General features: G+C 45.9%; 2 protein-coding genes across 3 annotated transcripts in view; one reads left to right on the top strand and one right to left on the bottom strand.

Annotated features, from left to right (window-relative positions):
* LOC146195322 (uncharacterized) lies at positions 1–11,403 on the top strand. Of its 2 annotated transcripts, none has more exons than XM_084597761.1 (6): positions 1–232; positions 2,281–2,519; positions 3,338–3,544; positions 5,007–5,228; positions 6,965–7,307; positions 11,269–11,403. In XM_084597761.1, exons 2-5 carry the CDS (start codon positions 2,289–2,291, stop codon positions 7,190–7,192), a joined length of 888 nt encoding a protein of 295 aa, XP_084453887.1. In that variant the 5' UTR covers positions 1–232; positions 2,281–2,288; the 3' UTR covers positions 7,193–7,307; positions 11,269–11,403. The 2 variants fall into 2 exon arrangements, with proteins under 2 accessions (XP_084453887.1, XP_084453886.1); XM_084597760.1 differs by lacking the exon at positions 11,269–11,403 and adding an exon at positions 10,496–11,078.
* Positions 11,227–15,640, bottom strand: part of LOC146195323 (mitochondrial 2-oxoglutarate/malate carrier protein) — a 20,684-nt gene continuing 16,270 nt past the window's right edge. The window contains exon 10 of the mRNA XM_084597759.1: positions 11,227–11,664. Coding sequence (XP_084453885.1) covers positions 11,485–11,664 — 180 coding nt within the window. The 3' untranslated portion in view covers positions 11,227–11,484. The remainder of the gene's footprint in view (positions 11,665–15,640) is intronic.

Raw genomic sequence — 15,640 nt, forward strand, 5'->3', positions numbered from 1 at the left:
TCATGACAACAGCGCGTTATTTGGTTTGGAAACGCACTTGCGTGGAAGTGGTGGAAGTAGGGCATGGCGCCTGTCGGTCGTGGCGACGGCCGACAATGTATCGAAGCGATCGAAGTTTGACGCAATCAGTGGTGTTCGCCATCTCCGGGCACGCATAGCCAGGACGTAGCAACGCTGTACAACTGAGCTAAGGTCCGTCGGTTGGTAGCAAAACGGCCGAGTCATCGTTGTGGTAAGTTGATCCTGACCTTGCTCTCATTTAGTTTAACCCATAAACAGCGAAAAGATCAATCAGCCGCGCATCGGGCAACGCGTTGAAACTTTCAGACCTTGCTTTCGTGAAAAATGCGCACTACAAGCTATGGTTTTCTGGCTTATCATACGTTTGTCATAAGTCGCGCGTTACATGCGTTGCGGCAATTTTCACTGTTGCGCCGTGATTGCTCAATTACTTTCTCTGCGTCGGCATAAAACTCGCCCAAAGTGAACTTTTGCCTGTACGTTCGGTCATGCTGTTAGTCATTGCCACTTTACAATGTGTCATAGTATGTGTTTGTAATGCGCAGTTTATGCTCCGCGTTTCTGTGGAAGCGGCACGCAATTGTACTGTGCTACTGTACACGCTAAAGAACCTCATGTGGTCGATATTAATTCGGAGCCCTCCACTACGACATCTCATAGCCTATATCACTTTGGGACGTTAAACCCCATATGCTTACCAGCATAAACTCTAGGTGGGTGCGATGTGGTATGCGTGACGCTGTGCAAGGCCGGACGTAACTTCTTTGGTGAAAGTCTCGGAAAGTGCCTGAGAGGAGAGGCGTCATACAGCATCCTTCAGGTAGCACGACATTTCGTTGACTGCTAACTTGCATACATTAATGGCGTTAAGCAGTTGGCAGTAAAATCAGCTGCTTCTGTCAGATGTTATAATTCTGCTTGCCCCTGCTTATTTCTTATGCAGTGCTGACGGATTTTCTGATTATTTTTTTTTAAGTAATTGAGGAAATTTTGCATTAAAGAGTGTGCAATTTGTTCTGGTTACATTCATAAGTGCCACTAATGTTTGCTGAAGTTGCGGGTTCTCTACCTTCACAAACTTCTCTACCCCTCAAGAGACATACACAGATACAAACACGTACTGGCCCCTCTTTTAGTCAATCAGTTGTGCCAGCTGGTGCCTCCATAATTTGACATATAACGGTAGGTAATTGATCTTTCTTGCAAAAGGCCATGCAGCACATTCTGTAGTGAAGAGCTTTGAGTTAATTTCTCGTGTCAGGTGCTTTAACATGCATTACAAGCTCAACACTCGAGCACTTTTCCATTCAATTTCACCTGAATGCTTGCACTCTATAGCTGGTGCGTATTTTGATGCGCAAGCATCTCGATATATGCAGAATCACTAGGCTGGCTCAACTGTGAACAAAAGTAAACCTAATTCAGTGCATATCCATCAAACCCTCTCACCCTTTGGCGGTTAAATATTGAACCCTCCCCCCCCCTCCCCCCCCCCCCCCCCCCACCCAAAACAGCACCCGTTTTTTTTTTTTTTTTTCTTTTTTTTTTTTTTTTCAAACTCTGATCGTAGCTCTGCCCTGGATGGGCGGTTATCTCCAACGTTTTGAAATTTCTTTGCTAATTTTCCTAGGCCTTAATTATAGTGGTGAATCATGAGCAGCAACAATTCATCAAGGGAGCAGGACTTTTTCAGACATAGTGTTTCATCTCTTTAAAGGTTAAGCTGAGCATTCACAAGGTATATTTACACTTTTGGGAATGTCTCTAATCACACTAGTTGGTGCATCATTAACAGCTTCAACGCAGTTACTTGCATGAAAAAAAAAAAAAAATACAATATGAAGTTAATTGATGTTCCCTGATATGCCCCATCTGCACCCTGTGTGTTGTGTTTTTTTTACGCTAGAGACTACAAAAAATGCCTTTTGTTAATTATCTTAATCCTATTTTAATATTTGTGACTCCAGCTTTATCCTTTCCTTGGTGTTTTTATTCATTCATTTTATTTTAGTATGTCTGGGTTATGCTTTGATGAAAGCATTGTGTAGTCCTTGCTGCCACAACCTGATCTCGTATCGTCAGGCCCAAATGCTAAAACTGGAATCACTGAACAACCGTAGCAGGCCTCAGCAGTTGGGAAGAACTACGAAAAATTCCAAACCTCCAGGCAGAAGTTTAGCCCTTTGTTTCGGCATTTGTTTTCAGCTGTGTGGCTTATCGTTTGGGGGGGTCATTCAAGAGGGTGGATGCATTCTGCAGGTGACAGCATGGTTCGTGTGGCTGTCATTGGCTGCGGAGGCTTAGGTGTTAACATTGCGGGTGAGTTGGCAGCACAAGGGCATGAGGTGCGGGTGCACGATGCACTGCCCGAGGCACTGGACCGAGTGGCACCACGGCTGGCCGAGGACCGCAAGGCACTGCGAGAGTGTGGCCTCCTGCGACAGCCGGGATTTCTGGGCAGCGTCTTCTGCCTCAGCCGCCTTGAAGAAGCACTCAGGGTCTGCCATCTTTTCCATTCTGGAGCACAAACATGGGTGTGCAAAGCTGCTGGCAGTTAACTTAGCATAGAATTACAACTCGGAACACAAAGGATATGAGGCTCAGATAAAGAACCTGAATGTGTCGAATCTTGTCCGCTCTGTCACATGTGTGTCTTGTCTGCTCTTTCACGTGTGTGTGCGTTTGTCTCCTTACTTCCCATCTTTTTAATCCCTAATCCCCCTGCCTCCATCAATTGTGCATTCTGCACATAAGATGAGCATGATGTTGGCTTTCTTTCCTTCACTTCAAGTCTGTCTCTGTACTCTGACCCTGGCACTGTTCCTGGTTGGATACTATCAGTTTCATTTGCCTCTCTCTTCTGCACCCTAGTTCTATAATGACTGCTGAGGGTTCATCTGACTCATCTATCATTGGTGCTTCTTTCGTAGCTTTGCATATGTCTCTCCTGGACCCCATTTCTGCATGCCTGCATGACTACTGATGGATCATCTGAATCATTCATCACAGGTGCTCCTTCCATCTTGTGCCTGTTGCACTCTTATTGTATTCATTGATGGTAGTATTGAAAGATTGATGCACAGACAGCCCTCTGCTTACCTTTGTCTTGATTCAGTTGCCATGCTGGTCCTTAATTGACAGCCTTTGCACCTATAGCGAAGTAACTTATTTTTCTCATAACATGCAGAAGCGTGCACAAGACATCATAAAAAAGAGCAAGGTAGCTTTAGGGATTATCAAGAATTGTTGCCTGAAAGTATGGGTTCCCTGCTTGGCTTCGGGGCACTGTTTGCGAGAGCAATGGTTTGCCATGCAGGAGGCAGAGCTGGTGCTGGAGTGCATCACCGAAGACTTGGCAGCTAAGGTGTCCCTCATGGAGGTGGCTTCACAGAGCTGCCGGCCGACAGCCATCCTGGCCAGCAGCAGCATGCGACTGTCCATGGACTCTGTCTTTGAGCGGGCAGCGGGCAAGGAGCGCTGCCTGGGAATGCGCTTCCTCTTTCCCGTCTACGCCATCCCAGAGGTGTGTGGCTTCCCTTGGTCCACTTCCTTATGCCTGCTCCAGTTGTAACTGCACCCTGTGTGATTACTTTTGAGTGCTGTTATGAGTGTGTTGCACCTCACTCACATACCGCGGGTTCAGGCCAAAGCAAGCTGAGAACACAGCATGCACTGCACGCCTGGACTTCCGCTCCAAAGAAAGCAATAGTGCAAGTTATAAGCACAACTGTTTAATGCACAGAAAGCTGTATCACAAACACTGCACTAACCTCCAGACCTCGTTACAATTCCCAGCTCGGCTGCAATGCCCGAAAGAGAGGCCATGATGCCGCACGCACAAGATAAAAGCTGCTCACATGTTGACGGCGGAGCTAAGGGCACTTGCTGGCTGCCCGGCCAACCAAAGGACTAAAGTGCGCTTGACGCATCATGAGGGAGGATGAGGCATGTCTCGCGACACAGGTCGCACGTTGATGGTTCAACGCGCATCACCACCAGCACTGGCCGGTGGTGGCGGAGAAACATTATACAGGCCTTCCTGATTCAGAAGCTTTGGCTTCGCACAGGCGAGCGCCGAACTCCTTTCGGGCCTGATTTCAAGCAAGCATACAGGATGGCTGCCATCCTCTCACTTTCACATTGACCCTACATGAGGTCCCCAACAAGAGAAACAGCAGCAGTGGCTGCGTGCTCTGTGGCGCTCTGGAAGCACAAGTCATGGAACCCTAATGTCAGTGCTTTTTCTTGCATTGTTTTCATTGTGTTGTCAACATCTCATAAGCTATGTATGCACTGCTGAAGGCAGGTAAAGGTTGTTTACACCTGCGGGGACAGTCTTCTCTAAACACTGTGAGCTAATCTTCTAATCCATCATAAGTAGAGCACTAACCAGAAGACAAAAATATCCACCAATTTTTCTTAACCTAATGAAGTTCATGTCCATTGAATCGGCTGGCACTAGTAACAACCATTGCCAACGTCATTTGGTGCAAACTGCCAACCAGTAAGTTACCGGATATAGAACATTATAAGACTGTAACCGCAAGGATACATGACCACATTATCCTTGGGTGGGCAGAAAACTGAAGTTCAATAACACGGAAAGTTGAGCTAGTTGGTACATATTTTTAAGGAATAACAGCGCGGAGACGAAGGACAAGGAAGAAGACAACACCAGCGCAGGTGTTGTCTTCTTCCTTGTCCTTCGTCTCCGCGCTGTTATTCCTTAAAAAAAAAAAACTGAAGCATTTGTCTTTTTTTTTTTTTCTTCTTCTTTACTTTGTCAGTGCACGTTAAAGAACCCCAGGTGGTCGAAATTTCCGGAGTCCTCCACTACGGCGTCTCTCATAGCCTTAGTCGCCTTAGTTAAACCCCATAAACCAAAACCAAACCAACCATCTTCTTTACTTTGCATTTGCGGGAACAAAGTTTCGGCTAATTTCTGCCGATCAAGTTTGGAGGATACACCAGTGCCCGCCTTGCAGGTGGAAATCCAGCTATGCAGAGGCACCTCGATGGCGACCCTGACGTGGGTGCGGGGTTTTCTGGAACGGATGGGGAAGACCGCCTTCCTCCGTGCTGGTCCAGAGCCCCTGGTACTCTCGGAGCGGGAGCGCGAAGCGCGGCGGTCAGCCCTTGCCCTGCTGGGACGCACAGCCATGGCAAGACAGCCGCCTCCCTTCTCCCCACCTGACCTGGCCAGCCCCGTGGGTGGCTCTGCATGATATTTTTTACATTAACACGTCTGCCTTACATTGCCATACTTGATTTCACTCGAAATTGAGCTGTGTCCATCACTGCTGCCCCATTGCAATCCACATTTGTCCTTGCAGGTGATGTAAGCAATGCAGTATTTGATAATAATTGTCTCAAATGAACTGAAGTCACTTACTGGCGCTGGCCTGACAGTAATGCTGGTGCTAACGCTGTCTGCACTGACTCTCTCTGCAATTAGTGTGGATTGTTTTGTGTTTTCTCTGAACTATGCATATTCAGTAATTTGAAATGTATACAAATAACTGTTCACCAGATTCACAGCATCGAGAGTTACTGCTGCTAGTAAAACATGGACCAGGGGACAATGCAACATCTGCTTTATACTGTTAGGCATTGCCTGTGCTGCCAGACAGTACGTTTGAATAAAGATTAACCACCGTAGAAGCAGTGGTAGCTGATAAAGCGCTCAAGCACTTTCCATAGAAGCTGTTTGATGGAACTGTAGGTCTCGTGCTTGACTGGACTGTAGCCATTGTTAGAGCTCTTATTAAAGCCCTCTAGGCAGTTTAATTGTGGTGGGCAGGGGTGCGCACTGATCAGGAGGGACAGGGTCGTCCACTTCTAACTATAACACGGACACTGCTTTCAAAGTAACATTGCTTCCAAAACTATAGCCAAACGGGCAAGTTGGTGGAACATATTGGATGGAAAAACAGCGCAAAAAACAAGCACCAGAGCAAACAAACACAAGACGAGCGCTGTCTTGTATTTCTTTGCTATGGTGCTTGTCTTTTGCGCTGTTTTTACATCCAGTTTCTTCCAACGCAGCTGCATATCGAAGCAAATCGATACGCAGAGTAAGGGAACCTGAGGTGGGGCTTCACGTGTACTACCACTTAGCCTTATTGCGTGGCCGAGTTGGGCGCAGTGGCGCTTTAAAAGAGGTGATCTTGTTATAGCTAGAAGTAGGCGACCCTGTACACATGCATCTTGGTTTGTTCTTATCTGCAGTAGTGCACTTTACATCTAAAGGCACTCATTCAGCCACCCGTTTAGAATGCCAAGGATCATCATCATCAGTAGCAGCAGCAGCAGCAGCAGCCTGACTATACCCACTGCAGGGCGAAGGCCTCTCCCATATATCTGCCACGAGTATTGGCACTGAAAGATTGCACACGTTTCTGTTAACTTACCAGTCTCTGTTCTTTTCCTTCTTTATTCTTTATTTCATTTCTCAATACAGAGAAAAATGGAGCAGGAGCTAAAGGCACATAGCCTGACAGAGGGCTCCTGCCCCACTTAGCACAATTCTGAATTGAGTGCAAACCGAGCACAAAGAAGAAAAAAAAAAAAGAGAGAACAGCTCTCAATTACATAAACACATTTAAATTCTGATGTGAAACACAACATTCAGCATATGTCGCAGCATGACGTTACAAAAATGTAGACAATGCACAAGAAATGTAAATATATATGACTATGTTCAGTGAAGAGAAAATGAATAAACATATACCTGTATGTAAATATAAAATTATGCCACACTTAGTGATAGATTTTAAAAAAGTCCTAAATGCGCATCTCAGCGCTCGAAAAAACTTGTGCACTTATACATACATAGATATACATACACATAGCTCACAGTAACCCAAATCTATTGTTTCAACAGTCGACAAGCACAAGTCTGCTCAGTGATGATCGTGGGTTTTTTTTCTCCCTATGCTTGCAGGACACGCTGTGCAGTGCCCTGACGGCCGAGGTCCTGGAGGCCGGGGGTGCTGGCGGCCGGGACAAGGACTGCGTGGTGTGTATGGACGAGGAGCGCAACTGTGTGCTGCACCCATGCCACCACCTGTGCACGTGCGCCGCCTGTGGCCGCATGCTACTCAAGCGTCAGGACGCTTGCCCCATCTGCCGACGGCACATCACCTCCATCTTCCGCGTCTTCCACTCCTAGGCTTTGCGCTGTACCCCAATCTGACGTGCGAGCCATGCGCTGGCAGTCCTCTTTTTGCTGAAATGCCGGCCATGGCCTTTTTGCAGCATGCGGTGCTGCCAGCTCTTTAACCAAGGTAAGCTCCTTCCTGGCTGGCCATAAAAAAGCTAAGGTGTACATCTTGCAATGAAACAAAGCGGGACTGGTTGTGAGTGGGCATGACATTACAATGGCAGTGGAACTGGATGAGCTCTTAATTGGCAGTGTCTGTCCGTACATTTTCACTCTTTCGTAAGATGGCAGTTAATGATACAGTTCTGTGCAACTGGCTTAGCACTAAACTACAACAGATTTCTTTTAAAATGAACTTGTGGAGACAAAAAATTTTTGCCTTATCAGAAGGTTGCTCATTACCCCGCTCCATCTGCAACATAACTCTTATGTACTCCATGCACAGGCACATCACGCATCTTTTCATATGCCACAAACAACAGGCATGGCATCAATATGTGGCCATCTTTGTGCCTTGATAATGTGCTTTGTGTCAGACAAATATGTGACTTAAGTGTTTTTAGGCCTGAAATCAATTAGAAGGTGCACTTAGTGTGTATGCATTAGTCTGCAGGAGGCAGCACGCGGCGCATGACATACACACAATGTTGATGTATGATTGCGTCCGCTGTCCACCAGCGCCTGTGTAATAGAGTCACCGTATAAGTTACCAGAGTACTGTGAACCTCTTCTCCCCAGGGCCAGCTTTGGAAGCTTCATGGCTTTCCCTTACTTACGTTCCCAGCACTGCAATCACGTTCATTGTTCCTTTGTGGATGCTTTCGGAAGGAGATTATTATAAGTTCTAAACTGAACTTCTCTATACTTGAATAGCTAGGGTTGAAGATAATGTGAGTGGGTACTCAGCATGAATGGAAAACAGTATAATTCGCTATCTTATTGAGCAGCAACTTGTGCATGGGTGCGGGGCTAGAAGAAAGCCAAGACGATTTGGAAGTCGCCAACTCATATAAGAAGCCCTGTAAGATGTGATGTATGCTGGTCTGTCAACATTGAGCAGCAGCAGTCATGTTTCTTGCTGGGCTCCTTACCTTTTCCACACCGGCGAGAAAGCATGCTCCCGCAAGGCTGCTTCTCTACACTTCTTCACAGAGGTGTGTGGAAACAATATTGTGAGGGTGTTCTTATTTGCACAAAGACATACTACATATAAATGCGACATCATAACCCAGCATCGGCATTGTGAGAAAAAAAAAAAACACACGGCTGTCTAATCCATGCTGCAACTAAATTGTTCCGCTGCAGGAATGCATGCTTCCTGACCCATGTTCTTTCTGTTGGCATAAACAAAGTACAGATTGTGAGGAAACTTAGTTTTAATCACGCCCATGCTCCTGTATTGTTGCGCAAAACAGCAAATAGTGGCATGTGTAAACTAAAGTAACAGACATAGTCTCTGCTGGTTACATCGTGTTGTGTAAAGGTGTAATCAATACAAGGTGCACTTTTAGCGATGGCTTGAAGTGGGTTATTAACAAGGTCCACAGCTCATATCAATTAGCAGCGTAGTTGGCAGTCGACAAGTGAGATATACAAAAGGGGAAAAAATAGCCATTTAAGCACAAGGACCTGATTAGCGGGGTATATGGCTGCTTCTTTTTTTGGACAAGTGGCACTGCCTGGTGCCATTAACGTGATTCAAACAAAACAGCGGTGCATATTGGCTGCACCGCATGATGTTACTGGTCCAATAGGTGGCTGCAAGAGGCGCAGTATCAGTAATTCTTGGTGCCAAGCTAGAAGCTTTCCCAGAATAGCAATCTTGTACCGTTGCCATGTCATTGGGGGTAGTAAATTAATGACGCTATTCACAGTTAGCATTTCTTCACCTGACATTATTTTGAAGTAGCACTTACTACAACAACACGCGAGAATTTCTGAAAATCCTCTAATAGTAGCTGTTACACGTTGGGATGTCCAACTTCCTTGGTGGATGGAACCGTAATGAATAGAGACTTTTAGTATCGCGTACACAGACACATGCAGAGAAATAGCGCATGCCAAAAATATTGTGGCGTGCACTGCGCATGCGCTATACGATACCCGAGACCGTACTCTTTTGTACGATCGGCCAGCGTACGCCAAAACTTCAGTTTATTGTTCCCAGCCCTCGCGTACGATGGGAGATCAGCGTTAACAAAGTGGCGGCGTCCAGGCCGCCCGCTTCAGAGTGAATTTGTCTTTGTTACCGAGTTTTTGGGCGCGCTGCTGCCTATAAATGGCACACGGGGCCTTCGCTTTGCCTCATGTAGCATTCAGCTCAAATATTTAGTGAATAATTTGCTGTTTTTTATTTTGCACGGTGGCAGCGCAGTCCTTAAGCCCGACGAGTAGCGTTGTTTTGTTAGCATGGCAACGCCATGAAGTGAATCGCCTTGGCTTGACTGCTTACACGCGTGCATCCGTAAACAGAAGCCATGGTTGATTTTTCACTTGTCACGTCGTCGCATGTGCGAGATGGCAGGTTCCGCGATTGCAACAGCGGAAGCCTGCTCCTTGTCTGTGGTTTGTAGCTGCAGTGTGTTTTCTTATTTTAAGTCTAGATGGCCCCACCATAGTTTGCTTTCGCACTTTCGTATGGTCAACTAAAGGCGCCAATACAACACACGTAGTAACGTCCTATAATTTGTTGGCGTTTATCGTACGAAAGCATCCTTATGCTATACTAAAGGTATCTAAAAATGGGAGCTGGAAATGTAGCCATTAAATGCATTCCTGCATTAAACTCACGATCATGTCTCTGGCATGTGGTAGTTGGCAAGTGACATAGCTGAGGCAGGAGCTTTATGGAAATGAAAGTGCACAAATTAAGGGACTAGAGGTTAGGCGAGTACCGAAATGCATATACACACCGGGATCTGCAAAGGTAACTGCACACAGGCGCCATTAATGCCATTCCTTAGAGTATAGGCATCTGATAGTATTTTGCGCTGGAGAAAGATTTTGATGTCGTAAAAGGTTGAGGGTCACCGGAGAAGGGGTAGGCAGCAAAAGCGATGGTTAGATGGCATCCTCAAGGCGCTGCAGATGAAGTCATATGATATTAGGAAGGTAATGAGAGACCGGAAAGCGTGGCGTGATATGGTCCATAGGGTCGCGAAGAGTCGGACACGACTGAACTGACTGAGTATTTTGCTCTTTATTCCTTGTAACCATGCATAAGACATTACTAGTATACACATATCACCACGTGATATTTGCCTATGACAGCAAAATAATTTATAATCGGCTTTCTTCCCTTACCTGTTTCAGCGTCAACAACCCAGCAATGGCTATGACATCGAAATTCTGTATAGGTTACTTGAGGGACAAAAAACTGCGAATTAATCACGCTTTTGTCATTTTTATTCACCGCTGTGCTAAAGCTAACCTGCTATTGTCACAGCAAGTGAAAAAGCTGTGATTACAATACTATATCAGAATTCCCTTCGTGCCTCACATGAACTTTAACCTCATTGCTTTTCTGTTAAAAGCAAAACAGGCGAGAAAAATTTCAATTATACATTATTTAGAGGTCACAGCTGAGTCCAGTGTAGTGATCCATATACCGTAATGTTTTACGCATCATTAAAGAGAAGAAAACATGCGCCCAAAGTTTGTTGTCTATGCAACTTTAGGCAGAGCTTAGGCGTCCTATGCGAAACTAACCAAAGGGCTCACATTCTGCATCTTAACCGAGCTAGTCTTAACAAGAGTTTAGTTAGCATCAGTAGGCGCGTATTGCCTCGCAACAACAGAAAGCATCGGGCAGAACACTAAGTCCGACCGCTAGCCAACCAGGGTTCATTTTTCTCCGTGCACCTAAAGGCGGAGAAATTGGAAATTGATAGATGTGCAGCCTGTCTGAACATAGACTGCGTTTGTCAAGCAGTCACCAAGGCTCTTGCAAGTGGTGCTGTTAAAAGGGGCAGCCATGCAAAGATTGGCCCTGGCCACACCCATGATAATGACGTTAATACCTGTATAAAGCCATTCCACACCTGTTGAACACAAGAAGCAGCGTATATTTTATTCTTTTCCAACAGTCAATTGACGAACCGAAAAAAAAATGCACCAAGGCCTCACCTGGCCCAAGCAAGACAAGCTCTATGAACAAGACACACAGAGGAGAGTGGCAGTTCTCCTTCTTCGTCAGTGGATGCTGTGAAGGGTAGACGGGGACTATCACTGGCCGGCTGGGACGAAAGACAGGTGGTAACGTAGCCCCCCACGTCACGTGGGAGGATAAGGCAAGCAGTCTCTCAGAGTCCACCCCGCGTTCCAGAGGTGTCCCCGAGAATGACACGGTAGTAGAACTTGTTCATCTGCTCCAGGAAGATGAACGTCAGCACTGTGTGTGGACCCAAGCGGGCGTAGTACGGTGTGAAGCCCTTCCACAGGCTGAAGAAGCCCTCGTTGCGGACCACCTTGGTCAACACGTCCTGGGACAAGACACAGGAGTGGCAGATCAACCGGCATCACAAACAACTGTGTGCCCCCAAGATGTGGTCTGAGGTATGAGCAGCAGCAGGCTGGATTTATGTCTAAACGTGGCTGCACATGTCGGTTCAGACACGTTGGCTTGGTTGTCAAAGAGTGTGAAAACATTTGGTGCCTTGAGCACCGGTCCCCATTTTCTAAGTCACCTTACTTACCTGTTCTGTTAAACTTAACAAAAACCTTAGGCATGCTCAGGGTAACAACAACAGTTGTGCAAGTCGGTGAAGCGTAAGTGAGCGTTACGCATAGCTTTACCTAGAGTTGTAGACTGTGCCCTTCTGTTGATAGTGTGTGATGATGGTGATGGCTGTACCCTCTCCCCTCCACTCAGCCCCTCCCTCAGATCAGTGTAGATAAGGTCCCTGAGATCACACTGGCCGGTAACAACTGCACCATAAACCCTGTAGAAATGCAAGCTTCGGTGTAAAAAACCACACGAACTCTCCCTCCTAAATGTCTTCTTTCCTGTCTTGCTGTCTGTGGTAAAAGTGCAGTCTGTGAGGGCTGAGAAAGTTTCGAATCGTGCATGCAATTGATCGCCAAACTGGGCAAGTGTGGTTACACAGACTGCCCATGACACTGGCTACATTATTGGCGTGCATGCTTGTGCACGCCAATATGCACATATATGTGTATATATGTGCATTTTGGAGCCTCTTCACAAGTGGTTACTTTGGATTTACGATATGGTCCAATACACTGTGCATGGTACCACCTACTTTGGATGGCCATGCTGAGCATTTCCCAACAGCAGGGCACATATGAGAGCCGCTGCTAAGATGTGTTTGTGTTTCTGGAGCCAATTAAGGCAAGAGCTGATATGCACTGTCAGCGACAAATGAAACTTGCACGAGAGAACATATGCCAACAAAAAAGCATAAACACATTAGCTCCTGGAGAGGAAATATAAACTAGTAGCCCGATTGGCGCTTCCAAAAAACAGTGTTTGCATTTTTGGAGTGGAGTTAACCCCGGCTGGTAGTGAGCTTTCCTCGGCCAACATCTTCGTGTTTCATGCGTCTTGTTTGTATCTCGTTTGTCACTGACAGTACAACTTGACATTGATACCAGAGCTGGTACCTAAAGATCATGCGCAGTGGAAAGTAGCCCCTTTCGAATACTATCAATCAGAAACTGTGCTAACTGCAAATGCACATACACACACAGCTTGCTAATGCTGCATGCAGCTGGTTGCAGGCATCTTGAGATATTTAGATAGCAGTTTTGGTGACTCAGTAGAGGCCCCGATCGTAGAAAGCAGTGCAAGACCTGTCACTACATGTGCCTCCTGCTTTCACTGTGCTGGACCATTCTATGAGTCTCGGTGGCGTGCGGCAGGGATGAAATGCACGTGAATGATGACTGATGGTGTATTGAAAGTGTCTTTTATATTTGCATGCGGGTGTTTTTTATATTTACAGTACAAGTGTCTTTCACATTCCTACTACCATTTTTGCTCTTTACACATATGGAGATTGTTTTTTGCCTTTTCTTGAAGTGAATGGAATGCAGCCACGTCAATGCCAAGGTCTGCCTGCTGTGATAACATGTAGCTGCTTTGGCTTGAATCTGTCGGCTAAGTCTGAAACGCAGAAAAGCAGTACCTTATAGGTATTTATTCAGGACTGCTTGCCATGGCATCTCCTTTGCACAGTGTTGCATTGAGGCACAAAGCCCAAAGAAAATGGGCACTTTTTGTTATTACCTTGTAAAAGCACCATGACGAAGCTGTTCAGTAACAAGTGTTTCAGCGTTTTTTTTTTGTGTGTGTGTGTGTGTGTGTGTGTGTGTGTGTGTGTGTGTGTGTGTGTGTGTGTGTGTGTGTGTGTGTGTGTGTGTGTGTGTGTGTGCGTGTGTGTGTGTGTGTGTGTGTGTGTGTGTGTGTGTGTGTGCGTGCTATTATATGTACAAGTGCCGTTATGTGCTGTTTTCTAATAAGAGAATTCCTCTACACTTTGTATTATGCATAGTGTTGTTGGCCAGCGTGACGTCACTCCTGTTTTCCAATTTCTTCAATTTATTTGATTAGATCCATGTTTAAATATGAACCACACAGCGAAGAGCACCACAAAAAGGTCTTACCATCACAAAAGACTGACGCCTAGCAACTCTTCTTTTTTTAAGCCGGCGCGGCCGCGCCGCGACCGGACGCTGCAACGTCTCTCCTCCTCCTTTACCCTCCTCATTCTCTTTCTCCGCGACGCTCACGTACCTAGGGCCCTTACCAATGCTGTTGCTAGTGGCCCGAGTTTTCATAGCAACAGTGTCGTCATTGCTAATGGCCCGACTTAGCTAACCCTAAATTTTGACGCCACTTCCGCCACACTTTCTCCAATGCATTGGGAATGGCAAGGGCCTCTCCTAAGTTGTTTCCTTCCTCCATGTGTGATGGTCTGTGGCATTACAAGGGCTTATTTCTTGGTTTCTTGTTCCGTACAGTTGAGGGGAGTTGTGAATTAAGCACACCAAAGAGAGAAAAATATGTGTGAACACAGACACCATTGCTTGCCTGTATATAGCCTGGTAGCTACAGTCATGTAAATTCTGCCCGGCACTCTCTTCACATTCTTGAAGCAAGAGAGACCACAGGCATTGGCGAGCTGTTTTTAAGAGGACAGCATTTACCTCGTGTGATAGCGAACCACTGTTTTGAGTGGAATAACGGAATGGCCTGTCCCTGAATAAGATGACCAAGTTGAATGCAATATTCCTGCCTTCATTGCTCAGTGTTGAGTTCACCTTTTGTGTAAATAACCCTCGGTGCATTGATGTTGCGCTCGACTGCAATGCTGTTTTGTTGTAATGCATTGTTGCACGAGTGTTGAACACAGTGTTAGTGTACTAGTCTGTCTGTGCCTTTCACAATGGCAGGTTATGTAGTTGCGCTGCATTGTTTACTTTTACCCATGGCCTGTTGCATTGTTAACCACTGCAAATGTAATCTTGTTGTTTTGCTAGTGTTTTCGAGGAGGCGAGTGTGATCAATTTGTTAATGTATAGGATTGTGGCGATTTTCATGACCTTAGTTCAGAACAGTGTGCTTATGAAGCTGCGTGCACTGCTGCTAAATGTTCTGCAAAGCCAACGCACACCTGTACAAAACGCTGCATCCAAGTGCTCACTTTACAGAAGGACCAAGTGTGGCTGAATCTTAGCGCAACCAAAGAAAGAAACAGTGCTTGACCTTGGCTGTGAAAACCCACAATACTGAACTCATATTTTGTTCGCTTCGTTCAGTGTTTCCGGTCCCAGCGAAAGCTGTGATAATTTTGCTGCCGTTTGCTCTTGTCACTGTTATCTATAGACAGGTGCGCAACACGATATTTTCAGCAGCAAATTGCCGCTTTCGGCGGCTAGCCGTCAGAATGACGTTTTTCCTGCGCATAGAATAGCAGCCTTCAGGGATTTTTCATAAAAGGGGTACGGTGTGAGCCCTCTTCAGTGTCCTGCCATAGCTTTAGTCGGTAAAACAGTAAGCACTGAGCGTCCTGAATCTCATACCCCTCACTAAAGAAGCCCACGGTAATAACACACTGCTGACTCTCAATATTTAAAACTGGTTCAAATTAGGGAGGCCTATTTGTTTTATACACTCTATGTTGATCGGATGAGAACAAATAGATAAGAGTTATAGCCTATTTGTTTTATACACTCTATGTTTATCGGACGAGAATTCAAATAGAGTTATAAGAGTTTTAACTACAGTTTCCACTGTGCTACATAGCACAGTTGTGTCCTCCTCTTGTTCCGTGCCGTCTTTGCGCTGTAATAATGAATGCATGTAACCAACTCGCCCTAAATGTTGTATTGTGCTACACAGCATTTGACTTGAAATCAAGCCATCTTTTTACAACAATATATGACGATCTTTTTTGAATGCCAAAGAATATGAGGGGGAAAATGCTAACAATACAGCAC

This window comes from Amblyomma maculatum, chromosome 3, assembly GCF_055883805.1.
Source record: "Amblyomma maculatum isolate TAMU_Amacu chromosome 3, ASM5588380v1, whole genome shotgun sequence".
NCBI lineage: Eukaryota > Metazoa > Arthropoda > Arachnida > Ixodida > Ixodidae > Amblyomma > Amblyomma maculatum.